Source organism: Gossypium hirsutum, chromosome D10 (genome assembly GCF_007990345.1).
Source record: "Gossypium hirsutum isolate 1008001.06 chromosome D10, Gossypium_hirsutum_v2.1, whole genome shotgun sequence".
Classification (NCBI taxonomy): domain Eukaryota; kingdom Viridiplantae; phylum Streptophyta; class Magnoliopsida; order Malvales; family Malvaceae; genus Gossypium; species Gossypium hirsutum.
Window position 1 is genome coordinate 27,853,823 of NC_053446.1, and position 27,402 is coordinate 27,881,224.

The 27,402-nt window shown below is 36.0% G+C and overlaps 1 protein-coding gene across 5 annotated transcripts; it reads right to left on the reverse strand.

Moving 5' to 3' along the window:
• Window positions 1-10,585: 10,585 nt before the first annotated feature.
• On the reverse strand, window positions 10,586-12,181 carry LOC107914797 (uncharacterized). 5 transcript variants are annotated; one of them, XM_016843823.2, is made up of 4 exons: window positions 11,759-12,181; window positions 11,478-11,576; window positions 11,307-11,375; window positions 10,586-11,074 (listed from the first exon to the last, which is right to left on the reverse strand). In XM_016843823.2, exons 1-4 carry the CDS (start codon window positions 11,856-11,858, stop codon window positions 11,037-11,039), a joined length of 306 nt encoding a protein of 101 aa, XP_016699312.1. In that variant the 5' UTR covers window positions 11,859-12,181; the 3' UTR covers window positions 10,586-11,036. The 5 variants fall into 5 exon arrangements, with proteins under 5 accessions (XP_016699312.1, XP_016699311.1, XP_040958228.1 ...); XM_016843822.1 differs by having other exon boundaries at window positions 10,586-11,134; window positions 11,759-12,162; XM_041102294.1 differs by having other exon boundaries at window positions 10,586-11,134; window positions 11,675-12,156.
• Between the last annotated feature and the right edge of the window lie 15,221 nt (window positions 12,182-27,402).

A 27,402-nucleotide genomic window follows, 5' to 3' on the forward strand; every position in this document is an offset into this window, starting at 1 on the left:
TCTAGAAGTTTCTAAATAATACAGTAACCTAAAACATGACTATTGTTTAGAATACACCAAGCTTAAATGTTGAAATATCTAAGAAGGAAAAGTCTAAATTGAGACTATCCCTTCAGATATCCCTTCAGATCTTGTTGTCAAAAGTATTGATTGAACAAAATGACAAGATGTCATGTTGGTGACAAAGCTTCAATCACCAAGCAATAAAAAAGGGTTTCCTTAGAGAAGAGAATCATTCATTTTTGTATAGGCATTTGGTTTGACACCTTGGGAACGGTGTAATTGACCAAAGAGTTTCACATTTTATATCATTGAATTGCGATAGGAGAAGATTGAGGAAAACCAGATTTTTCTACTCTTGGGTTACAGCGAGAGAAAGATGGTACAAATTTTGTGTTCCAGTGGATTGAACTCTGAAGTTTATAATGGGGCAATCTGTAAGTTTTTTTTAGATGCTGGACAAGGAAGAAGGCATTATAGCACGTCAGTGATAAGACCTTAATAAACTTTGAATAATGGCAACCTAAGTGATAAAGAGGGATCATTCTCGAAAAAATGACATTCTGCATTCATTCAAATGTCATTCATACCCGTCTAGCTAGGAGCATTTGATTTATTCTGATCATGTCATCCTAATCACTAGGCATAATTAGGTTCATAAAAGGGATCATACAGGTCATGTTCCTTAGAGGACAAATAAGTAAAGATAGCAAGCCTTATCTCTCTGGGCAGTAGTGAAGTAGGTTGAAGATAGCAGATCTTGCCTTCCTGTACTGACAGCGAAGCAGATCGAAGACACCAGCCTTGCCTCCCTGGGTTTGTAGCGGAGCAGACTAAAGATAGCAGATCTTACCTTCTTGTACTGACAGCGAAGCAGATTTAAGACGGCGAATCTTATCTTCCCAAGGTAATAGGGAAACAGATTTAAGCCACTAAGTCATATCTCCCTGAGCAGCAGTGGAGTAGGTTGAAGATTGTAGATCCTGTCTCCCTCAGCAGTAGTGGAGCAGATCGAAGACGGTGAATCTTATCTTCCCAAAGTAGTAGGGAAACAGATTTAAGCCACCAATCCTATCTCCCTGAGTAGCAGTGGAGTAGGCAGATCCTGTCTCCCTAAGCAGTAGTGGAGCAGATCGAAAACGGCTTATCTTATCTTCCCAAGGTAGTAGGGGAGCAGATTTAAGCCGCCAGTCCTATCTCCTTGAGCAGCAGTGGAGTAGGTTGAAGATTGTAGATCCTGTCTCCCTAAGCAGTAGTGGAGTAGATCGAAGACGGCGAATCTTATCTTCCCAAGGTAATAGGGAAACAGATTTAAGCCACCAATCCTATCTCCCTGACCAGCAGTGGAGTAGGTAGATCTGTCTCCCTAAGCAGTAGTGGAGCAGATCGAAGATGACGAATCTTATCTTCCCAAGGTAGTAGGGAAGCAGATTTAAGCCACCAGTCCTATCTCCCTGAGTAGCAATTGAGTAGGTTGAAGATTGTAGATCCTGTCTCTCTAAGCAGTAGTGGAGCAGATCGAAGACGGCGAATCTTATCTTCCCGAGGTAGTAGGGAAGCAGATTTAAGCCACTAAGTCCTATCTCCCTGAGCAGCAGTGGAGTAGGTTGAAGATTGTAGGTCCTGTCTCCCTAAGCAGTAGTGGAGTAGATCAAAGACGGCGAATCTTTCCCGAGGTAGTAGGGAAGTAGATTTAAGCCACTAAGTCCTATCTCCCTGAGCAGTAGTGGAGTAGGGTGAAGAATGTAGATCCCGTCTCCCTAAGCAGTAGTAGAGCAGATCAAAGACGATGAATTTCATCTTTCCAAGGTAGTAGGGAAGCAGATTTAAACCACCAGTCATATCTCTTTGGCATTACAGTGGAACAGATTGAAGCTACAACAGCGAATCTTACTTCTCTGACGTTGCTGTAAAATATATTGAAGCTACAACAGCAAATCTTACTTCTCCGACGTTGCAGTAAAATATATTGAAGCTACAACAACGAATCTTACTTCTCCGACGTTGTAGTAAAATAGATTGAAGCTACAACAACGAATCTTACTTCCCCTGAAGTTGTAGAAAATCAAATTGAAGCCACTAATCCTATCTCCCTGAAGTTGCAGTGGAGTGGATTAAAACAACAAATCTCGTCCTCTTTTTGAAGTCGCGACAGAGTAGATTGAATTGAGAGTCGTATCTGAAGTTGTAGTAGAGTGGATCGAGGCAACAAGACGCAGTGGGCTGGAATTAGGCCACTTGAAAAAGAGAAGCGCCAAGAGAAGTCGAGGCTCCGCAAGACCGGGCAAAATTGGCCCTCTTTAGTCTTTGCTCTATTCTCATTACACGACAATGAGAAAAGAGAGGCAGCTGTAATAGGCCAATTTAGCCCGGGCTCACAAAAAAATAATAAACCCAAAATAATAAAACAAAGTCCAAGTCCAGTCCAAAATTGTATCATTTGGCCCGATCAGAATGACCCATTACTTAAAAAAGGATATGCAATCTTAGATATGATATGCAATCTTAGATAAGATATGCAATCTTAGAAGATAAGATTTTGTAATCTTAGATATTTAATTTGTAGATACCCTTTAAATCTTAGATGTTGATGTAATTGATCTATACCGTTGGATTTGGGAAGGCTCAACTATAAATAAAGACCTCCCCCTTCATTGTAAAACACTGGAGTTTGGAGCAATAATAATTCTTAAGAGCATTCACTCAAATTTCTCCTTCTCTTGCATTCTTATTTTCTGTGGCTTGTTCTTATTTTATTTTTGGTTCATCTTTGTTTCTTTTTAAGTTGCTTTCATTTGAGTTGGATTTTGGTGGAGGAATTTCGTTGAATCTTCATATTGTGGGAGTAAGGCTGACTTAAGCGTTTTTTTAACCTTTTTTATTTATCCATTTAATTGTTTAATCATTAATTATTCTGTTACTTTTATTCGTTTATTTATCCATCAACTTTCTTATTTACATATTGTTCATTCATTTAATCATTCTTATCATTCTTTTTTTTCCATTAATTATATACTTTATTTGTTTTTAATATTATGTCACACATGTTGTTTATTTTTTTAAAACACGTATTATAAATCATCCATTTTAAATTGTTTGATTATTTGCTTTAAAATTTTTTTCCACATATTATCAATTGCAATTTATTTTTTTATACTATCTATTTTTTCCATATTTTGGCCCTCGGTTTGGTTTTTTTCCTTGTAATTCTGTTTTAAATTCAATTTAATCCTCACTAGTTTGATTTAATTTGCTTGTGTTTTATTTATTTAAGTATTGATTATTATTTTTTTTAAAATTTTGAATCTGATATTATTTGAATGTTTATACTTATTATTAAATTAATCATTAATATTATCTAAGTGTATTGTATATTATTATTTTAGATTTATCATGTTTTATTATTTGTTATTTATCAATATTATTATTTTAAATTCATTGTTAACATTATTTTAAATTTATCATGTATATCTATTTCAACTTTATCATTAATATTTTTAAATTTATTATATACTATTATTTTGGATTTATCACGTATGATTATTTTAGAATTATCATCAAAATTTTTAAATTTTATATGTATTATTATTTCAAATTTATTATATATTATTTATTGTAAATTATCCAATTCATTTCAAATTGTAGATATTATTTGTATTAAATTGTACATTCATATATATTATTTGTTTTAACTCATATATATTGTTTATTTTAAAATTTTGAACGTATAATTTATTGATTATAAGTTCTCCTTTTGCCATTTATTTCTTTAGTATATCTTTTAAAATTGATTATTAATTCATTTAATTTTAAAATATTGATATTGATATTTATATAATGTATGATTGAAATTATTGTTGCTATGCATGTTTATATTTGTTTATTAATTATTTGTTATTCATTAGTGTATGATTCATTTACAAATTATCTTTTTGCATCGTATGTTATCATTTAATCACATTACATTTTATTCAAAAGTTTATAAAACAAGACTCGATATTTAATATTTTCGAGAAGATTATGCCCTAACTTACTGGGCTTCAATTTTCTCGTTAAATTCAAAATAGCTGAGTATCCTTTTTTCAATAAAATCATACAAATTACAAATAAAAGCTTATTCTCGAGAATTCAAAATGTTATATCCTAACTCACTGGATACGACGTTTCATTATCTCAAGATGAGATTTTTAATAAAAACAACTTTGTGTGTTGTCATCGGAACTTCAAAGAATTGTACCCTAACTTACGGGGTTTCGATTTCTTCATTAAAGTAAGATGGCAAAATTTTATTTAGCTTTCAAAATAATAAATTTCAATAAGGATTTTAAAAGGGGAATTGTTTTGATCTATTCAAATTTTCAATATTTGACATTAAGACATTAATTAATCAATTAGGTACCAATTTTGGGCGTTACGAGGGTGCTAATCCTTCCTCGTACGTAACCGATTCCCGAACCCATTTTTCTGAATTTCGTGGACCAAAATCGTTATTTTTAATAAAATCAAATCGTTTATTAAAAACTACTTTTCTAGGTGACCCAATCACGCCTCATAAAAGTAGATTGGTGGCGACTCCATTTTCGTTTTTTAAAAGTCGACCCCGTTTAAATAAAAATGGTTTCGACAAAGATAATATTGACACGATAATAATTTTGTTGTCAGTCAGGATTTTATTAGGATATTTAATAATTATTTATCATAAAGAAAAAAATGAGACTTTTAAGATTATATTTGAGAATAATTTATTTTCATGTTTTGAAAAAATGAGTCTGCTCTCTATGTAGTACGTTTTTCGTCTAGCTAGTCTGAGGTTTCATGATTGTTTTTCTTCTTTTTGAATCAATTTCTATTGCCAACTTCTTTCTTCTCTTGATTGGATTGCCGTTGTCGACAGGTTTTAATTCTCGATTTATAGCTCTCTCAACGCTAAAGAAGATTTATTCTTCATTTTTGCTCCCTTCTTTTGTTTTGATTGTTGTCGGTGTCAATTTTCGACACCTTTCTTCTGGTTGCATTTATAAATATCGACACTGCACAAAGTCAAAATCTTGGTTACAATTGGGGGTAAAGGTAAAGTCAGAACAAAATTTTAGGGGATAAATAAAATTTTAATTTTTTATAGTTTATATCTTTATAAGTTTTAAAAGATCAAATCAAATTTTTATAATTTTAGGGGGGCTAAAGTGTAATTTTACCTTTAATAATTTAAAATTTTAAAAAAATTTAAAGTCCTAAATAGCAATTTTACTTTTTAGAGGGGGTCGAGGCCCTGCCAACCCCCTTAAATTCGCCTCTGATTGGGGGCGCGAAACCTGTTAGGGCAAGATAGAGATGGCAATAGAAAAAGATCTAGCGGACTTGAGTCTTGATGAGGAAGAAGATGATGGTGTGTAGTTTGAGGCGGGGGCTAAACCACAGAAACAGATGTATGACTTGTGTTTAGTCGGATGTTATCAGATGTTGTCTTACAGCAAGTGTGGTTCACTTTCTGGCACTGAAAAAAACGACGGCCAATTTATGGCATCCATTGGGAGGAATCTAGATTTATGACTTAGGAGAAAAACTTTATTTATTTAGATTCTTCTAGAAGGTTGATGTGGAGTGAGTGATGAGTGGACCGCCTTGGATTTTTAATAACCATCTTCTTCTACTTCATAGGCTAAGAGTTTAGGAAGATCTGAATGTAATTTCGTTGTTATACTGTGATTTCTAGGTGAAGGTACATGATCTTCCAACAGGATATTTTTTAGATCATGTGGCTCAACAATTAGGGGAATTTGTTGGAAAATTTTTGGAACATGATACAAAAGAATTTGACCAAGGTCTTAGAAATTTTATGCGTATTAAGGTTCAAATAGATATAAGAAAGCCGCTAAGAAGGAAGAAAAAAAATCCTAACTCCCCAATCACATCTAGTCTATGTGAAATTTAGGTATGAAAAATCGTCCCTACTTTGTTTTCTTTATGAATGTTTGGGGCATGGAGATAGATTTTGTTGAAAAATAATTAACTTAGGGTTAAGAGAAGTGGAACGTGGATAGGATGATTCGTCAAGGGCACAACCAAGAAGAGCTAGTATTACACTTAGCATGTGGTTAAGAGAGGATAATATGGGAAGACATTTCGGGAAAGTAGATGGTAAGGAAGAGGTCCGTAATAATAAAAAAAGGATAAGTGATTTTGATAAATGCCAAAAGTAACATGTTTAGACTCATTCTTAATGTGTGTTTGGATGATTATTCGATTTAAAATGGTGGATTTTATGCTCCTAATCCTTTAAATTCATGCTTCTATACTTAAGAGAGTATTTGGGAGCAAAAGAAGCGAAAAACAAGTGAAAATCGAAAAATCAAAGTAAGTTTCAAGAGCCACACGGGCTAGGCCATTCCACATGGGCTAGACACAAGACTGTGTAAGCCACACGGGCTGCCACACGGCTATGTGTCAAACCGTGTGGATTTCACAAACTACATTCCAAATACGCAGAAAAACACAATTTTTAGGTTTTTCGACCATTCTAAGACTTATATATACCAAATATAAGAAGGGATCAAGTCATCATAGAATATTAGAGAAAATAACTCGAAAAATAACATTGAAGTCGACTCTAAAGCATATTTCTACCAAGATTGAAAATCTCTTTTTGATTTCTTTGAAGCTTATTATGAGTTTCTCAATTTCTTGCGGTTATACTGTCTTTGAGATGTTTTTATTCGCAATTATGAACTAATTTTCTAAATACCTAAGGGAGATGAACCCTATGATGAATTATGTCTTTTGATTTCTATTTTACGCAATAAATACTTAGATCTTGTTCTCAATTTTGTGTGCTTAATTCTTAATTTAATATTTCCAAACTATTAATCCATGTTTGATGTGCTTAAATAGAGGAGGAAAAGTCTCTGTTTAAGAGTAGGTCTAGCATAATTGAGTGGAGTTGCATGCAATCCTAAAAATAGGACAACATAAATCTACCAGATTAAAGTCAAATCTAATAGAGGGATCCATAGATCGATTTAATGCGATAATAGGGGTTTTAATTAGAAAGAAATTTCAATTAATGTTGTCCTATTTCTAAGATTGCTCTTAGTCTTGAAAAGATATTAGCATACTTTTGAGATTACGGATCAAGATACTAAGTGAAGAAATTGTTTAATTCAGATTGATAATGACAGATGAAGTTTAGGTGAATTCTCTCTTAGATATTGTTTCACTTCTTGATTGTTTTCTTGATATATTCTTAATTTTTTCTTTGTTGTATTCTTTAGATAATTTAATTAGTTAATTTTAGTTTTAATCAATCACTCCAATTTGTCGGTTATATAATAGGAAAATGGTAATTACTAGTACTTTTATTCTTCGTGGGAATGATATCTATGCTCATAGTAGTTATATTATTAATTGATAAGTACACTTGACTTTGTTGAATTTTTAGTTGGTTTACGATTGCATCAGATTTCAATGTACATCATAATAGGGGGTTTATGAACTAGACCATAGGGCTTAATTTGGACGTTAATTGGAGGCAAGATAATGGGAAAGGGGGATATGTCTAAGTAAAGGGGAAAATGAGGATATGGAAGAAGATAATGAGACACAGCTAGAAAACAATAAAGGGAAGAAGTGACATAAGCCAGATGGCCAAGTTTAAGCTAGATTCACGTATGAAGAGGAGAGTGTAAAAGGAGAACAAAGAGGAATAACTTGCATGAAACAGATATCGACAATTGCCAATAGGTAAACCGGCTGGACGCAATAAAAATCCTAAGCCAGAATTTTCGTAGATTGGGGAGTCCACAAGGCGGTAGAAGACTTCAGCATATGCTGAGGCTGTATAATCCCCAGGTGGTCTTCTTTATGGAGACTAAACTAGACAACTTTCGGATGGAAAAAGTTAGACGACATTGTGGGTTTCACTATTACATTGATGTCTCGGTAACTAGAACTAAGGGTAGTCTAATCCTTGGATGGAAAAGTGAGGTATTGGTTAACTTGAGGAGCTTCTCCAATAATCACATTGATGTTACTATTGAGGATAGTGAAGCTAGATTAAATTGGCAATTAATAGGATTTTAGGGAGCACTAGAGGCTTGCAGAAGAAGTGAGGCTTGGGATATTTTCAGGACATTAGGTCGTGAGTAAGTAATGACATGGCTGGTTTGTGGTGACTTTAATGATATTTTTTTTCTTTTGAAAAAGAAATGGGGAACGCCATGAGATGAAGGACAAATGGAATAGTTTAGGACAGTTTTGAATGATTGCCAATTTGAGGATGTGGGATATGTTGATAGGTGGTTTACTTGGGAACGAGGGAACCTCCCCGAAACAAATATTAGGGAACGACTTGATAGAAGGGTGGCCAATAGGGAATGGGTTAATCTATTTCCTAAATATACAAGTCGACATTTGTCCCATTCTTTTTTTGACCATTGTCCTTTTTTCTTTCAAACTAAAACGGAAGGGATTAGCGAAAGGAGGAAAGAATTCAGATTTGAGGTATGGTGGACCATAGAGATATCTTGCAATGAAGAAGTTAAGAGGTTATGGATGACAAGTAGAGGTGAGGTCGTAAAGAAATTAAAGGCAGTAGGAAAAGGTCTGTATAGATGCATAATGGGGATTAAAAAACTTAAATAGAGTTTATTGAGGAATTTACTTGCCTATGTTGAGGAATTAGATGGAATGAAGAAGACAGATGAAAATGTGCCATAATTGATTGATGCCAAAATTCATCTAAATTTGGAAATTGAAAAAGAGAAGAGATATTGGGGGCTAAGAGCAAGGATGAATTGGCTAAAAGAATGAGATAGAAATCCAAAATTCTTCCACAATTATGTGTCTCAAAGGTGAAGGGAAAAACGTGTTGAAAAACAAAATGATGAGAAAGGAAAAATTACCTTGGATAGGAGAGAGATGGCAGAAGTGCCAAAAAGATATTTCAAAAACTTGTTCGCCTCAAGTGGAGTTAGCGATTCTGAATATATATTATCGCGAATTGATGTTCGTATTTCAGAGGATATGAACAAAGAATTGACGGAGGAATTCACAAGGGAAGAAATTGTTTCTACTATTAAAAGTATGGGGCCAACAAAAGCCCCCCGGAGCAATGGGTTTCCGACAATTTTCTTCCAACAATATTGGGATATTGTTGGGAAAGAGATTGGCGATTTCTATCTTGATATTTTGAATAATGGCAGTTCGGTTGATAAAGTTAATTAGTTCTTTTACCCAAAGTAGCCAGCCCAACCAACCTCAAGATTTTTTGACCTATTAGCCTATGCATAGTAATCTATAAGATTATATCAAAGCTAGAGGCTAATCAGCTCCAAAAAGTATTAGATGTATGCATCGATAAGGCCCAAAATGCTTAAAAGTCAGGAAGACTTATTACGGATAATGTCATATTAGCTTACGAGTTAATGCATACCTTCAAACAGAGAAAAGTGGGACAACATGGAAGTCTAGCACTAAAACTAAACATTAGTAAGGCATACATTAAAATGGAAAGGTTTTTTCTGGAAAAAGTTTTATAGAAGTTAAGGTTTGCGAGGCATTTCGTGACATTAATCATGCGTTGTGTAACAATGATAAGTTACTTGATATGTTTAAATGGTGATTTAGGCAGAAGGTTTAAATAGATGAGAGCGCTGAGACAAGGTGATCCCCTAAGCCCCTATTTATTCTTAATCAATAGTGAGGGTTTATCATCACTAATGCAGTTAGCTGCACAAAAAGGTACCAACAAAAGGGAAAAAGTGTGTCGTAAGAGTCCTACTATCACACATCTTCTTTTTGCGAATGATTGCATTTTATTTGAAAATGCCACAAAAAGGAGAGCTCATGACCTCAAGACCATTTTACAGGAATATGAAGGTTGCTCTGGCTAGTTCATTAATTTTGATAAGTCAATGGCATTTTTTAGTATGAACGTTTCGGAGCAAAAGAGGGAGCAAATTGCAAATATACTGGAAGTGCGAACCTCAAGAAATTCAAAAAAATAACTAAGGTTATCAAATATGATAGGGAGGGATAAAAAAAGAACTTTCCAGCTCCTTAAGGATATGATGTTAAGTAAAATCAAAGGATGGAGCACAAGATTCTTGTAGATTGGAGATAGGGAGGTATTTATAAAAGCAGTATTACAGGAAATCCATACATACACTATGACATGTTTTTTATTACCAAAATCGCTTTATGCATAATTGGAAAACATTATGGGGGGATTTTGGTGGCAAACAGTCATAATAAACGTGGTATTCATTGGTGTAAGTGGAGAAAGCTTGGTGAGCTAAAAGAGGATGGAGGGATGGGATTTAGATGCTTATCAAAATTTAATGTAGAGATGTTAGCAAAACAAGGGTGGCATTTAATTTGCTATCCGGATTCGTTATTAGAAAAATCATTAAAAGCCAAGTATTATCCCAATTCATGTTTCATGCAAGCTAGATTGGGGACCGTACCATCTTATACATGGAGAAGTGTATGGTTGACAAGAGGACTCCTTGAAAAAGGAATATGCTGGCAAATTGGGTTAGGAAAGCAAGTCCAAATTTGGGATAAGGCGTGGATCCCGGGCACTGATGAATACAAATTATAGCATCCAAATATTAATCAGCGTTTTTTACATGTATCAGACCTAATAGAACAAAACACAAACCAATGGAAGGAAGAGCTAATACGAGGTACCTTTCACACTGAAGATGCCGAAAGGATCCTATGCATTCCCCTTTCTTTGGAGCAAGAAATGGACAGAATGGTTTGGCGCGGTGAAACATCAGGGGTGTATACAATGTGGAGTGGTTACAAAAATTTAATACAAATCGACAGCAAAATAAACATACAAGCAGGCCATAATTATTACAAACCAATGTACAAAAAGCTATGGACGATAGACTTGCCCTCAAAAACAAAAATTCTGGTATGGAAAACCCTAAATAATTTTTGACCTACTTTTTCTAACCTATCTCAGCGAAGACTAGGGAATGTTGCAAATTGCTCGAGATGCGTCAACAGTCTCGAAACCACAGTTCATGTGTTCAAGGGCTGCCCTTTTGCTGATGTAGTGTGGTCCAGGCTGGGTATCAAGTGGACCTTGGAATAAGGCCAATTATAATATAAGGACTGGATGAAGGTGCTGTTTGAAAAAGTATCAAGCCAATAGATAAAAACAATCGTGGGTACCATTTGGGGTTTATGGATGGCTAGGAATAAATTGCTACATGAGAATAAGGTACAAATAGAAGCAAGCTTGATCCAGTTTATCACAGATTATATTCAGGAAATAGAAGGGGTAAAAGAGAAACTACCTGTTAGCTCAGTATTCAACGAATATTGGAAGCCCTCGAGAATCACAAATGTTAAAATAAATTTCGATACTGCATTTGATAAGCAAAATAAGAGATCATGCACTGGAGTCGTCATTCGAGACACTACTAGTAATGTTTTAAAATCAATAACCTACAAAAACGAGCACATACCGATAGCATTTGCAGTTGAGGCACTCACATGCGTCCAGGCGGTTAGATTCAAGGCAAAATTAGGATTTCTTCCAGTTGAAGTTGAAAGCGACGCGTTAACTATTTTTTTAAAAAAAAGTACGAAGTCAGGAAAATGACAGATTCGAGATAAGAGACTATATCTCAGATGCATAAAGATTAAGAAGCAACTTTGTTACTTGTAGGTTTAAACTTGCAAGGAGACAAACAAACACAGTAGCTCATATCCTAGCAACAGAAGGGTTAAAGGAAAGGGGAAATACTCATCTGACTCCTGGCCTTTCCAGTGCAGTTGCTAGGACCGTCGCGGCTGACAAAAATGGCGAAGTAGTAGGAAGCGGAGGGCTCATGACATAAAACCATGAAACATGGAAGTATTTTTGAAGGAAAGGCGACATAGATTTGAAAAGAGAATGTTAGATTCTTTGTTTTCTCAGATTAATAATTAAGGAGATAAAGGAATGGTACCTCATAGTCACTGGTGCTTAGAGATCTAGCAACCTAAAAAGCGAGTTAATTCGCCATTGAAGAGGTACCTTTCATCTGATGCATGTAGGAGGTGGTGGCCATCCTTCGGAGCATTGAAAAGACGAAATGAGTGAAGATGGTGAGAGATGTGCAGAAATGGGAACTGGCTGTGGGGTAGAGGTTTTAAGGTTTCTTCTTTTTTAGTTTGTTTTTAGGATGTGGGCTAATGTAGGCTTAGGTTTAGGATGGGTTAGGATTTTGGGCTTTATTTTTTTTAGGGTATTCCCTTTTAAATTTGATGTTCTTTCTTTTGGTTAATTTACCTAAATAATTAAAATAAATAAATACTGAAATAGGTTGTCGGTGGATTATATACGAAAATAGTATGTTTTTTTAGTTCGCGCCTATCTGATAGGCGCAACCACTTTTTTATATTAAAATATTTTTCTAAAAGAATATTATTTTATTAGTGGCGCCTTTCTCATAGGCGCCACTGCTTGTAATTTTTTTCCTGGACCAGTATATTACCCGTGTAGAGATACGAAAATGGTATGGGGTAGGTGGAGCCTATCTGACAGGTGCCACTAGTGCTTAATTTTCCCCTATATATACTCCCCAAAAATCGAATGAACAGAAGATATACACAAAATTTAGCAGAACAGAAGTAAGAAGATAGGGAGAATAAAGAAAGAAAGGAAAACAAAAAGAAAGATAAGGTATTTTAGTTTATTTCTTTTTAAATAGAATATAAAGTTTTGTTAGTAATTTTATTATTTGAAAGTTATTTTGTTAGTTTATTAATTTTGTTAGCTTCTGAATGAAAAATTTTGCATTAAAAATTTTATGTAATTTTTTTGCTATTTGAAACTATTTTGAGAATTTTGAATTTTTTTTCATAGATCTAGTATTGAAGATGGAGAATCAGTTTTTCGTATGCGTTTATTTCGATGGAGAAATTTTGACAACAACTATGGGATGTATATTTGAATGTCGCAAGCAATTAGCAATGAGATTTAATAGAAATATCTCGTTTGATGATATGAAGGAAAGAATTAGTGAAAAAATTTATAGACGTTGTGGGAGAAGGATCTCGAAACTTTTCTACAAGTTTCCAGTTTCGACAAATCCCATAAAATTCACCGAAATAGAACTTGTAGACGATGAAGATGTGAAGACAATGGTCGCTCTTTATTGTGAGACTCGGAGCAACCAAAATGCACCGATTCAGTTATTTGCTGAGTTAGCTAGTGTGGAGCCAATTGAAGATCCCACTCCATTAGGTGAAGAAGATAGAGCTCAAGAGTCGTGTATGGTGGTTTCGACATCGTACGTTGATAGTCAATAAACTATACAAGGGATCAACATTGATCTTAATGTTGCACCCGAGACTGATGTGGTCGGTGATGACGTATACCATAGTAGTGATCCTTCTGATCACGAGGTTGATAGTGGTAGTGATCCCGACGTAGATGAGGTCCTAGATGATATTGACGACGAAGGCGTGAATGATGATGGAAACATTAATGTGTCTTCAATCGAGAACCAGATTCGTCGTATTGTGATACACAATAATCCTGGGGCACACATGTCCCGAATAGACCTGATGCGGCGCACGCAATCGAGTTCCCAAAGTACCCTAAAATACTACCTGCTCACCGGGGGGCCGTAGATTCCCATCCTGAGGAGTTGTTCGTAGGCCAGATATTCGAAAGAAATGAAGAGTGTGTATTTGCCATTAAGCGGTATAGCATGAATATATCAGTGGACTACAAAGTGGCCATGTCTAAACTAACATTATATATTGGGGAGTGTTAGAGGTCGGCGGAAGGCTACAATTGGCAGATACGAGCTGCATTTATCCAAAAGTCACAGATAAGGGAGATACGAAAAATTGTTGGGGCCTCACACATGCACTTCAACACGTATGATAGAAGATCATCAAAAACTTGATTTCAAAACTATCTGTACGTGTATCATGCCAATGGTGAAAGACATGCCAACCATTAAAGTTTCGGTACTGATTGCCGAAATGCAGGCATGATTCCAATATAGAGTATCATACCAGAAGGATTGGATAGCTAATCAGATGGCAATGGAGCAATTGTACGGAGATTTTGATGCATCGTACAATAAGTTATAGGCATGGAGTACGTGCCGGGGACTGTCATTAAGTTGTAGACACGACTTTATTACGGCCTGAATGACCAACTACAACAGGGAAAAAGAATTTTCAACGGATGTTCTGGACGTTTGATCTATACGTGCGTACATTTTCCCACTGCAAGCCGTTTGTGCAAGTAAATGGGACATGGCTATACGGTAAATATACATAGATCTTACTTCTTACGGTTGCTTAAGACGGAAACAAGAACATGCTCCCGATTGCGTTTGCCATCATAGATAAGGAGAACATAGAGTTGTGGGAATTCTTCTTTACAAACCTGCGGAGGTATGTTATTAGTAATGATAATATTTGCATCATCTCCGATAGAGGGAAATGATTAATTTTTTCCATTAGACGTTTCGGTGTGCCATTGAGATCCGTTTACTATATCCGATTCATCGCGACTAACTTCCAATAAGATTATAATAATGCAGACTGGCTGAGACAAGTTGTGAGAATGGGTAAAGAATAACCTTATCGTTTCAATATATAACCTAACGTTTTAGGGAAAGACTGTAACTTATATTTTCTTAATACATACACAGCGCACGAGCTAGAGCCACACATTTTCTGGCTCAAATTTTCGACAAGGGCTTTCGCTATGGTCATATGACCACTAATTTGGCAGATGGGGTTAACTCTGTGTTGTTGAAAACACAACATCTTTCGATTTCATCTGTCTTCTCGGTTACTTTCTACAGGTTGGCTACCTTGATGCCAAGAATGGGGCAGCACCAAGTCAACCAGATGGAGGCGGGACACGTGTTTGTTGAATATGTCAGGAATGCAGTGGTTACAAACCGATGGATGGCGAGGTCGATGAATGTAGAAGTATATTCATAACGTAATGAAACAGACAGTTCAATTGCAGAAGGTTCCAGACACTTCATTATCCCTGTGCACATGTCGTGTCAGCTTGTACTAAAGTCTCGCTCAATGTAGAACAATTTATCGATGAAGTGTACACCTCGAGTGCACGTTGCGTGTATGGGAGAATGAATTCCCCGTGCTTCTTAACTTATCTACATGGGAGGTTGCTCCGACGACCTTCGAGCTTGTCCCATACAAAGGGTTACGTAGGAACCTTAAAGGTCATCCGCAATCATCCAGAATCCATAGCGAAATGGACATTAGGGAGAAATCTGAACGGAAGCTGTGTGGCATATGCAGATCAGCCAGTCATAATTAGAGTAAATGCCTGCTTTGAAACTACCATATTGGACAATCGTCGCCACCGGGTAGAAATTGAGATGGTGTTCACTACATGTTAAGAGGATTGAATCTAAAATTTGTCTAGAATTTGTTGCAATTAATCTAATTTGAATTACAAAGGTAGTCTAAAGTTTATTTATTTAAATTACAAAAAACTCCTAAAATTAAAAATTGAAATAGCAAAAAGGTCATTACATAAATACAAAGTTTACTATTTAAATTGAAAAAAAACCATAAAATTGATAAATAAAATGACAAAAAATTCATTACATAAATATGAAGTTATTTAAATTAAAAAACCCCCTAAAATTGATGGTTTTCTAGTGTGGTTCTAGGGGTATATTTTTGTGGAGCTCGACGTTCACGTTGCGGGCGATTGCGGCGATCAATGTTCTCTTCAACCGCATGTGGGGGTGTGCGAAACATAGACGAAAAATAATATGTCTCAAATGCCATCAATGAACTTGAGCCAGAAGTAGTAGAGTACGTCAGTGGATACGAGTCGGGAGGAGTGGAGTACGACGATGGATATGGACCGGGAGGAATGGAGTACGATGGTGGATACGGGCTGGAAAGAGTGAAGTACGGCGGTGGATACGGGCCGGAATGAGTGGAGTACTGAGGTGGATACGAGCCGGGATGACTGGAGTACTGAGGTGGTTGTGGGCTGAAGATATCAAATTGTGGATGATATTTGTGGCCTGACGAGCCCGAGAAATAGTCATCACCCCCAAATCTAGATGATAAGAACCATCCCCAGAGTGTAGTTCTGGCTCTGGCTCCGGCTTTGGTGCATGATGCGGATTTGGAAGGGGTTGCCCAAGTCGTGTCGTATGTGGGGGGACTACCATCGACCGCTCACCAAACAAAAATGGTTTCCCTATCTCACAGTACCACTGTATGTACTCTAACCAGGGTTGCAGATCCAAAGCACGATCCATTTAAGGTACCCTCCCCAACCGGTTGTTTCACATCGTAATATATTATTCATGCACTTATCCCCAATCATTTGCATGCTTCCCCCTCTTGTTAATCCCATGGATCTCCCCCAATCGTACTGGTAGTGTCGGGATATACTGTATGCAATCGAACTACCGGAGTACTTGATCACCATGATACCACTCTACTGTCTAAAAATTGATAACGGGTGCACTAATGCCCCATAGGTTTGAGTGGACGTGGGCAGAAGAGGGAATAACTGCTATAATTGCTGGAATAGAATACAACATCCAAATGAACTGCACAGTTAATAACATTGTTATATTAACGCGGGTCGAGTGAGATAAAATAATAAAATAAAGCTGATATTGGAAAAACTTAACCCATCTCCAGCATGATTCTCGATCATCAGACGATATATCAGAATCATGTATGACCTCTCGATACTCGAATTAGTGCTCCATCTATGAAAATAAATTGTTAGCACAATAAAATCTAAAAAAAAGTCAACTAATTGCTATAACGAGTAAAAATTCATCACCTATTAACAAGTAGAAATACATATGATTGGTGACTAATGGATGTCAAGAATGACATCCGGTAAAGTGCCCATGACTGTAGTAGTATAAGGCATTCGCCTACGTCCATTGCAGAAGGATCTGTCGTCCGACAAAGTTCGCGATACAACATGGCTAACACTGCAGACCCCTAACTATATGAACGGGTGTTATGCAAATTGGATAATAGGGGTAAGTACATCAAGTGGACCGTATTGTCGTTTGCATCTAGCATGAATACACCTACTATAAGGTGCATAATGTAAGCTCGAACAGCCAGCATCACCTCCCATTCATTGGCAGTACTTGGCAAATACTCAAAATTGGCTTTAGCCGTGAAAACCTAAAACTGGTAAATTTCCCCTCACTTGGAAAGCGTTCAAGTAAGTCATAGGAAAGGGCAGCCAGCCTAGAGATCAAACTTACGCCCGTGACGAAATTTCCCTTCGATGGGGAGCCCGAGCTATAGTGCAACATCTCTAGAGTGATGGTGCAGTCCCCGCACGATAAATGAAATGTGTGGGTCTTCGAACGCCATCGCTCGACTAAAGCGGAAATCAAGTCATATCGCAGATCAAAATTCTGGATCAATGTCACTAATCTGAACCCGGCTAACTCTAAGTGTAACACCCCAGACTCGCCCTAGATGTTATGGCCGAATCTGACAATGTCACAAGGTATTGCTTTTCGAAAAATATGTCGTCGCTAGATCCCCTTTTCTATTTAACCATTTTTTTACTTATCTTATGTTAATTTCAAATTATGTCGTTCGTTTCCAAAACATTATTCATTTATAAATTGTTATGCAATTTCAAAATGTTTTCTTATTGCGAAAGCTTTTAAACAGTTTGCGTATTCGTGGTATTTTTGATAAAACATTAATTTCATTTGAAAACCCGAGTTTTACCTAACACTAGCAGATTTAAATCATAAAACCATATAAAAACCAAATTTAAACCAAAATCCGTAAAGGCCATAATTATAGAAAAATACTCCCAAATAAAAGTAAAATCATAAATAGGTAATGAACAGTGTAAAAGAAGTCGTGTGGCCACCACTTAGTCCTCCGCCGCACCAATCTGCCTAAATCTGAGAATTACCTGTACAGATTAAACAAAAGGGGTAAGTTTATGTAAACTCAGTGTGTAATCCCCATACAAATGAATAGACAGTAAAAAAAATAATCACAGTTTGGGCTAAGCCCTTTTCAGTATTAGTATTAGTCCAGTTTGGGCCTTGCCCATCTCTATACAAAAACAATAATGCAGTAGGGCTTTAGCCCATCACAGTATCAGTAGCAGTAACAGATATGCAGTCAAAAAAATCCTACCCATCCAGCCCCTACACACCATCTCCGTCCAACCCTACACTCCATGTGGGGATATAATCAACCCACCCATCCTTACACTCCAAGTAGTACCGAATGCGACACTAGACAGTAGTTTGTAGCTAGGCTGCCAGTAAATTAGGCTCGAGGCCTTTCAATACACTTTCTCTAAATATTATAATCTCCCAACCCAATGCAATGCAATATACAAATATGACATGCTATAACATAATATCATGCATGTAAACAGGGCATACAATATCAAATCAGTAGGATATCATCAGACTTAATCATATCATCATACAGTCATTTCAGTCAATTAGAGGTCTAGGTAAAATTACCGACCCTACAGTAGGTTCATAGTCGACTTGGGCGACCCGTGCAACCTTATCAGTCAAATAGTGAAAATGGGCCTACAAGCCCATGATGTTCACCCGTGTGGACCCACACGCCCGTGTGGCCCACATGACCCAAATTTGCTTTGACTTCATGATCCATTTTAATGTAACTCGTGCTAGTTAATTATTCATATGTGTTTCCACTAGTTACCCATATTATCCTTCAAATCTGTCTACTTAAGTCACTATCACTAAATTATTTGTAGCTTAAGCTACAAAATTTTAAACTAATATCCGTAAATTTTTCCTGAAACCAGACTCACATCTCTTCTTACCATAAAATTTTCAGAATTATTGGTTTAGCCAATAAGTACAGTTTATTCTTTAAAGCTTCCCCAATTCTGTTATCTGATAGTTTCGACCTTTCTGCACTAAAAATTATTTCTCTTCTCGTACAGAATTTAGATGATGTTCTCGTTTGTTTCTCTTGAAAGTAAACTCATTCAGGATTATAACATTTAAATTCTAACCTATAATTATTTTTATAAAATTTTTAATAATTTTTAAAATCAGGACAGGGGATTCCAAAATCATTCTAACCCTGTCTCACTAAAATTCAAATATCTTATAATATGAAATTCTTTTGCTTACTTTGTTTCTTCTATGAGAAATTAGACTCAAATATCTTTAATCCCATTTTTTTATCCTCTAATTCAATTTTCACAATTTATGGTGATTGTTTAAATTTAGCCTACTGCTACTATCCAAACAGCAAGCAATTTTAGCTTTTCGCCAAATCCTTTATTTTTGTCTTTCGGGTACACACTTGGTTTTGTTTGATGCTAAAACAGTTCTCGAGCACTACAAAGCCTATATTTGAACAAATAACACCATAATCAGTCTTACCTCATGATTAATCAAAATCCAAAAACAAAAATACTTACTCATAAAACGATGAACACTTTCTGCAAAAACTTCAAATCGGTACGTTTACGAAAATCATGAGGAGAGCCTTAATCCTCGAGAAATACTGTTGCCAACAGCCCAGAATTAGACTATTGAACACAAAATAATCTCTTAAAATGATACCCAACAACTTACTGAATTCGCAAAAGTGCTGCTTAACGCTACGAAATTAAGAGAAAAGAATGGTTTAGGGGGAATAAGGGAATCTTGGCAGTAGAGGAAAGAAAAGAAAAGATAATCGAGCAGTAAGCAAAGAAGAAAAAAATTCGATAGAGATGGGGAAGAGAAAACGTCAGAAAGATGGAGAGAAAAATGACTCTTTTTTTTGTAAAAAGGAAAAAGTGATCAGATTTTATACATTCTCCCCCATAATCCCCTAATTCACTCCTAAAATCGCTCATTCACTTCTCACTACACATCCACCACTCAGAAACCCAGTTCAACACAACTCTTGCAGAAATTAGGAGCAAAAATACAACCTTTACCGTCTCAAAGGTTCGAACCCATGACCTCCCTCACACCAACACTCCACTTATCTACCAAACCAGCAGGCTCATTCTGTTAATTATTTGCCAACTTTTACTTAAAAGTCTGCTGACCAAATTCATAAAAATACCAAAATTTACCCAAGTCCTGGCTTGAAATTGGGACTTCCTAAACACTCCAATAATACAAAACCAATAAAGCTAACAGATGTTTGTGTCACACATTCACAATACCAAAAATTAAAATTTTAGGGTGTTATAATTCTACCCCCTAAAGAAAATTTCATCCTCAAAATTTACCTGATCAGAACAAATGTGGACACTATTGACACATCACATCCTCAAACTCCCATGTGGCCTCCTCAGTGTTATGATTACGCCATAGAACCTTTACCAGTGGAATAGATTTCCTTCTTAAAACCTTAATGTCGCGATCCAGAATCTGAACTGGCTCCTCCTCAAAGGTCAGATCTAGCCTAACCTCGATCTCCTCAACAGGAACAATATGTGTGGGATCAGAGCGGTAGTGTCTCAACATAGAGACATGGAACACGTAGTGAATCCGATTCAATTCCAGAGGTAACTCCAACCGGTAAGTAACCGGTCCTACACGTTTAATATGCGATAAGGCCCAAAAAACCTAAGGCTCAACTTACCCTTACGATAAACCTCAATACCTTATTCCATGGCGATACCTTGAGAAAAATGAAACCCCCCACAGAATACTCAATCCTTCGACGCTTTAGATCAACGTAGGACTTCTGCCTATTATATGTCGCTTTCAATCGGTCCCGAATCAGTCTAAATTTATCCTCGATATTAGAAACTAGTTCAGGGCCCAGAACACGCCACTCGCCCAACTCAGTCCAACATGAAAGTGTGCGACACCTATGACCAAATAAAGCCTTGTAAGGTTCCATTTGAATGCTAGACTGATAGCTGTTGTTATAAGCAAACTCTGCTAGCGGCAAGTAATCCTTCTAACTACCTCGAAAATCAATTACACAACTTCTCAACATAACCTCTTGTATCTAAATCACCCTATTTGACTGACCGTCATTCTGAGGATGAAACACAGTACTGAAGTCCAATCTTGTACCCAGAGCTTCATGTAACTTCCTCTAAAATCGGGACGCGAAATGAGGATCCCTATCAGAGGTGATCGAAACCGGTACTCCATGCAGTCTCATTATCTCAAAAATATAAAGCTTCGTCAGCTTGTGTAGAGAATAATTAGTACTAACCAGTATAGAGTGGACGGACTTGGTCAATCGATCCACGATGACCCATATTGAATCCTTCTTAGCTGGTGTTAGAGGCAACCCATTAACGAAATCCATACTTACGCACTCCCATTTCCAAAGAAGAATCTTAAACGGCTACAGCAAACCCAAAGGTAACTGATGCTTAGCCTTATCCTGCTGGCAAGTCAGACGTCTGCCCACAAAATCAGTAACCTCACGTTTCAACCCTAGCTACCAATATAACTCACGAAGGTCTTGATACATTTTATTTCTGCCAGGATGCATAGCATAAGAGCTACTATGCTATTCTCGTAGTATAGACTGCCTCAATTCAGTATCTTTCGGTACATAGATTCTCTCACAAAAATAGAGTACCCCTTCGCTATTCAGTCTAAAATCCACAGTATTCTCACTCTCTTGTTGTACATCAGTCTAGTTAAATGACACACCCTTATATAACAACTTATTCAAGGGTGCTGTAATCAATGAAAAAACCCTCTACAAATCATCGATAATATCCTACCAGTCCCAGAAAACTACAGATCTTAGACACGTTCCTAGGCTGCTTTCACTCCAACACATCCTCAATCTTTCGAGGATCAACTTGAATCCCCTCAGTCAAAATTACATGACCAAGAAATGTCTTTCTCACGCAGCTAGAACTTGCACTTACTAAACTTAGCATAGAGCTATTTTTCCCTCAAAGTCTGAAGAACGACTCGAAGGTGCTCAGCATGCTCATCCTTAGTCCTCGAGTAAACCAGTATGTCGTTGATGAATACCACCACAAACTGATCCAGATAAGGCTAGAACACTCGATTTATTAAATCTATGAAAGTTGCCGGTGCATTAGTCAGTCTGAATGGCATCACTAGGAACTCGTAGTGACCATAACAAGTCCTAAATGCCGTCTTATGAACATCATCCTCCTTAACCCTTAATTGATGATATCTAGATCGAAGGTTAATCATAGAGAAAACTGAAGCTCCTCAGAACTGGTCAAATAGATAATCTATCCTCGGTAGGGGGTACTTATTGTTAATGGTTAATTTATTCAGCTGCCTATAGTCGATGCACATATGCATAGATCTATCCGTTTTCTTTATAAACAGAACTGGTGCTCCCCATGGAGACACACTAGGACAGATGAACCCACGATCTAAAAGCTCTTGAATCTGAGCCTTAAGCTCCACAAGCTCCTTCAGTGCCATTCTATAGGGAGCGATGGACACCGGAGCTGTACCAGGAAGAACCTTTATCCCAAACTCCACTTCACGATTCAAAGGTAAACCCGATAACTCATTAGAAAAGACGTTCGGAACATCTTTTACCATTTCGATATCCTTAACTGTAGAGTCCCTAGAATTCGAAACACTTACATAGGCCAAGAATGCCTCACATCCCTTACGAACCAATTTTTCTGCCACCAGTGCAGAGATCGAATTAGATAAGTAGTTCTGACGTTCTCCGATCATGACTACCTCCTCAGTGATTTTTGCCTTCTCGACCAGGGCAGAAAGATCTCGCTCCCTCTGCGGGGCTATCAGAACTCTCAAATTATCTCTGAAGCCATCCTCAAAGCGGATACATCGCTAATACTCAGATGCCACCATACCTCGTGCATAGCGACTCAGTCTTAGAAACTCGGCATTGTATTCGGCCATTGATCCATCCCCCTATGTAAGATTTAGAAACTCCCTCTTACGTGCATCCACATAACTAGCTCCGACATATTTCCCTTGAAAGGCGGTCTTAAAGAACTCCCATGTCAGACGTTCGAACTGAGTGCCCTCCTTAACGGTCAGCCACCACTGATGAGCCTCATCCCGCAGCAGCGAGACTGTACCCTTTCATTTTTTGCTTAGGTGTGCAATCTAGATCATCTACGATCCTCTCCGTGGCTTCAATCCAGTACTCAGCCACACTAGGGGCGACCGTAGTGACACCTCTGAAGAGCTCAGCTCCATTGGACCGAAGTCATTTTGTAACTGACCCTCGGTCCTCAATTCTAGTATTGGGCCCATCGACCCTCTCCAAAATTCTTAGTATAGCCTGGGACAATACATCGTCCCTAGCCATACGATCTTGAGACCCAGTCTCAATAGCAGGTGACACTGGCATCTTACTCGTATACAAATTTGATAGATTGCTAGATGACGAAGACTCAGCTCGAGCACCTCTACGGCTTCTTGCACCCCGTCCGCGAGTACCTCTGGTGTTCATTGTCTAATTGCATTTTATCGTTATTAATAGTTTTATGCATCAGTTTACAGTTCCAGTGTTTATTTTCAGATATTTTATGAAAACAATATCAAAAGTGTAAAGTTTGTTTCATATATCGCAGTGTCAATCAATGTTTATCAGTTTTACTACAGTCTCAATATACGCTATTTTAAGTGTTTTCAGTATAGTCTATCTACAGTAGTCTCAGTATATACTACCTATAGCAGTTTCAAGATATACTATCAAAGATAATTTCAGTTTAAACAATTCACAGTTTTAGAAAACTTACAGGATCGGCGCTGGAGACTCGGTGTACTACACTTTCAGTAAAAACATTTAGAAATTAGTTCTCAGAAATCACGTATTAAAAAACCACATCCACAGTCAAGTTTTATAAATTGGCTCTGATACCACTAAATGTAACACCCCAAACCCGACCTAGACGTTATGGCCGAATCTGACGATGTCACAAGGTAGTACTTTTTACAAAATATGTCGTCGCTAAATCCCTTTTCTATTTAACCATTTTTTTTAATTATCTTATGTTAATTTCAAATTGTGTCGTTTGTTTCTAAAACATTATTCATTTACAAATTGTTATTCAATTTCAAAACATTTTCTTATTACGGAAGCTTTTAAACAATTTGTGTATTCATGGTATTTTTGATAAAACATTAATTTCATTTGAAAACCCGAGTTTTACCTGACACTAGCAAATTTAAATCATAAAACCATATAAAAATCAAATTTAAACCAAAATCCGTAAATGCCATAATTACAGTAAAATACTCCCAAATAAATTAAAATCATAAATAGGTAATAAACAGTGTAAAAGAAGTCGTGTGGCACCACAAGTCTTCCGCCGCACCGATCTGCCTAAATCTGGGGATTACCATCTCCGTCCAACCCTACACTCCATGTGGGGATATAATAAATCCACCCATCCCTACACTCTAAGTAGTACCGAATGCACTAGACGGTGGTTTGCAGTTGAGCTGCCAGTAAATTAGGCTCGAGGCCTTTCAATACACTTCTTCCGAACATTATAATCACCTAACCCAATGCAATGCAATATACAGATGTGACATGCTATAACATAATATCATACATGTAAACAGGGTATACAGTATCAAATCAGTGGGACATCATCAGGCTTAATCATATCAGTCATACAGTCATTACAGTCAATTAGGGGTCTAGGTAAGCTTACCGACCCTACACTAGGTTCACAGTCGACTTGGGAGACCCGTGCAACCTTATCAGTCAAACAGTGAAAATATACCTACAAGCCCATGATGTTGGCCCGTGTGGGCCCACACGTCTATGTGGTCCACATGACCCAAATTGGCCTTGGCCTCGTGATCCATTTTAATGTAACCCGTGCTAGTTATTTATTCATGTGTTTCCACTACTTACTCATATGATCCTTCAAAGCTATCTACTTGAATCACTATTACTAAATTATTTGTATCTTAACCTACAAAATTCCAAATTAAGATCCGCAAATTTTCCCTCAAACCAGACTCACATATCTTCTTATCATAAAATTTTTAGAATTATTGGTTTAGCCAATAAGTACAGTTTATTCTTTAAAGTTTCTCTTATTCTGTTGTCTGATAGTTTCGACCTTTCTACACTAAAAATTAATTATCTTCTTGTATAGAATTCGGATGATATTCTTGTTTGTTTCTCTTGAAAGTAAACTCATTCAAGATTTTAAAAATATAAATTCTAACCCATAATTATTTTTATACAATTTTTAATAATTTTCCAAATATCATGTCAGGAGATTCCGAAATCATTCTAACCCTAGCTCACTAAAATTTAAATATCTCATAATATGAAATTCTTTTGCTTACTTTGTTTCTTCTATGAGAAACTAGACTCAAATATATTTAATCACATTTTCATCCTCTAATTCGATTTGCACAATTTATGGTGATTTTTCAAAATTAGCCTACTGCTGCTGTCCAAATAGCAAGCAATTTCAACTTTTCACCGAATCCCTTATTTTTGTCTTTCGGGTACACACCTGGTTTTGTTTGATGCTAAAACAGTCCTCGAGCACTCCAAAGCCTAGAATTGAACAAATAACACCATAATCAGTCTTACCTCACTATTAATCAAAATCCCAAAACCAAAATACTTACTCATAAAACGATGAACACTTATGCAAAATCTTCAAATCGGTACATTTACGAAAATCACGATGAGAGCCTTAATCCTCGCAAAATTCTGCTACCAACACCCCGAAATTAGACTATTAAACACAAAATAATCTCTTAAAATGATATCCAATAACTTACTGAATTTGCAGAAGTGCTGCTTAACGCTACGAAATCAAGAGGAAAGAATGGTTTAAGGGGAACAAGAGAATTTTGGGAGTTGAGGAAAGAAAAGAAAAGATAATCGAGCAAGAAACAAAAAAGAAAAAAATTCGGTAGAGATGGGGGAGAGAAAACGTCAGAAAGATGGAGAGAAAAACGACTTCCTTTTTTTTTCGAAAATGGAAAAAGTGATCAAATTTTAGATATTCTCCCCCATAATCCTCTAATTTACTCCTAAAATCGCTCATTCACTTCCCACTACACATAGGAGCAAAAAAAGTACAACTTTTACCGTCCCAAAGATTTGAACCCATGACCTCCCTCACACCAACACTCCACTTATCCACTAAACTAGCAATCTCATTCTATTAATTATTTGCCAACTTTTAGTTAAAAGCCTACTAACCAAAGATAGGCTTATTCATAAAAATACCAAAATTTTCCCAAGTCCTAACTTGAACTTGGGACCTCCCAAACACTCCCAAAAAACATAACCACTAAAGCTAACAAATGTTTATGTCATACATTCATAATACCTAAAATTAAAATTTTGGGGCGTTACACCAAGTATAGCATTAGGCGTTCATCTGGTAGAAACCCTACACTATTAACACGACCCCTCAATACGCGGTACGAGCCCTGACATTATTATATTAGCAAAATAGTTAATACAATATAATTTAATTCCGTAAATAACATGAGTATCAAATAAAAATTTCATTACCATCGTATTAATAGTACATGATATGTGATTATTATTAATCAAAAAACTCATTTGTTGCAAATCTGCAATTAAAAAAATGAATTCATTTAATTTGTTTTAAAAAATACAATACATTTTTTCAAATTTCAGAAACAAAAAAACACGGTAAATATCTCATAATTTTCCATAATTTACCTACAATAAAAAATCATGTTAGTTTACAATAATAATATAATTAAAATAAATATAAACTATCTAAATATAAAAACATACGAATTAAAAAAAATAGAAATAGAAACATATATACCTGATTAGTTTCTTTCAAACAACCTATAAAATTATATAACAACAAATTTAATCAACATTTTAATAAATCAATAAAAATTGTCAAATAAATAAAAATCAAATAAAATTACATTATATAAAAATTACATTAAAAAAATCACAAAACACATAACTAAACACTAACAATTTATATAACCTAATCATAAATTACTAACCAAATAACTATAAAATTATTTTTAAAAAAATTACATTACTAAAAAAATCACAAAACGCTATACTAAACACTAACAATTTGTAACCTAATCTCATAAATTACTAATAAAATAAATAACTAAAACAAAATACAAAACACTAACAATTTCTAACCTAATCATAAACTACTAACAAAATAACTATAAAATTATTTTTTTAAAAAAATTTACATTACTAAAAACTTACAAAACACAACAATTTATAATAAATTACTAACAAAATATTTAATTTTTTTAAAATTATTTAGGTAAATTAACCTCTTCTTTTCTTTATCTAAATAAAAACACAGACTAGGCTTATTGTCAAAAAAGAAAAAAATATTATATTTGAGAATTATCGTCAGATTTTCTCGAAATTCTTGTCTTGAAAATGAAGTTATTCGTATGCATAGTAGTTTGATTATTTATGCATTAAGTG

Bases quoted from the DNA above. Each gene is read 5' to 3' on its own strand.
- LOC107914797 (XM_016843820.1), bottom strand. From the start codon at position 11,858: ATGGTTTTATGTCATGAGCCCTCCGCTTCCTACTACTTCGCCATTTTT. The intron at 11,376-11,477 runs GTATGTGCTCGT...TATCAAATGCAG, and splicing joins CTCAACTGCAAATGCTATCG to TATCGAAATTTATTTTAACA. The intron at 11,092-11,306 runs GTAGTTTCTCTT...CCTTATTCCAAG, and splicing joins GTTGAATACTGAGCTAACAG to GTCCACTTGATACCCAGCCT.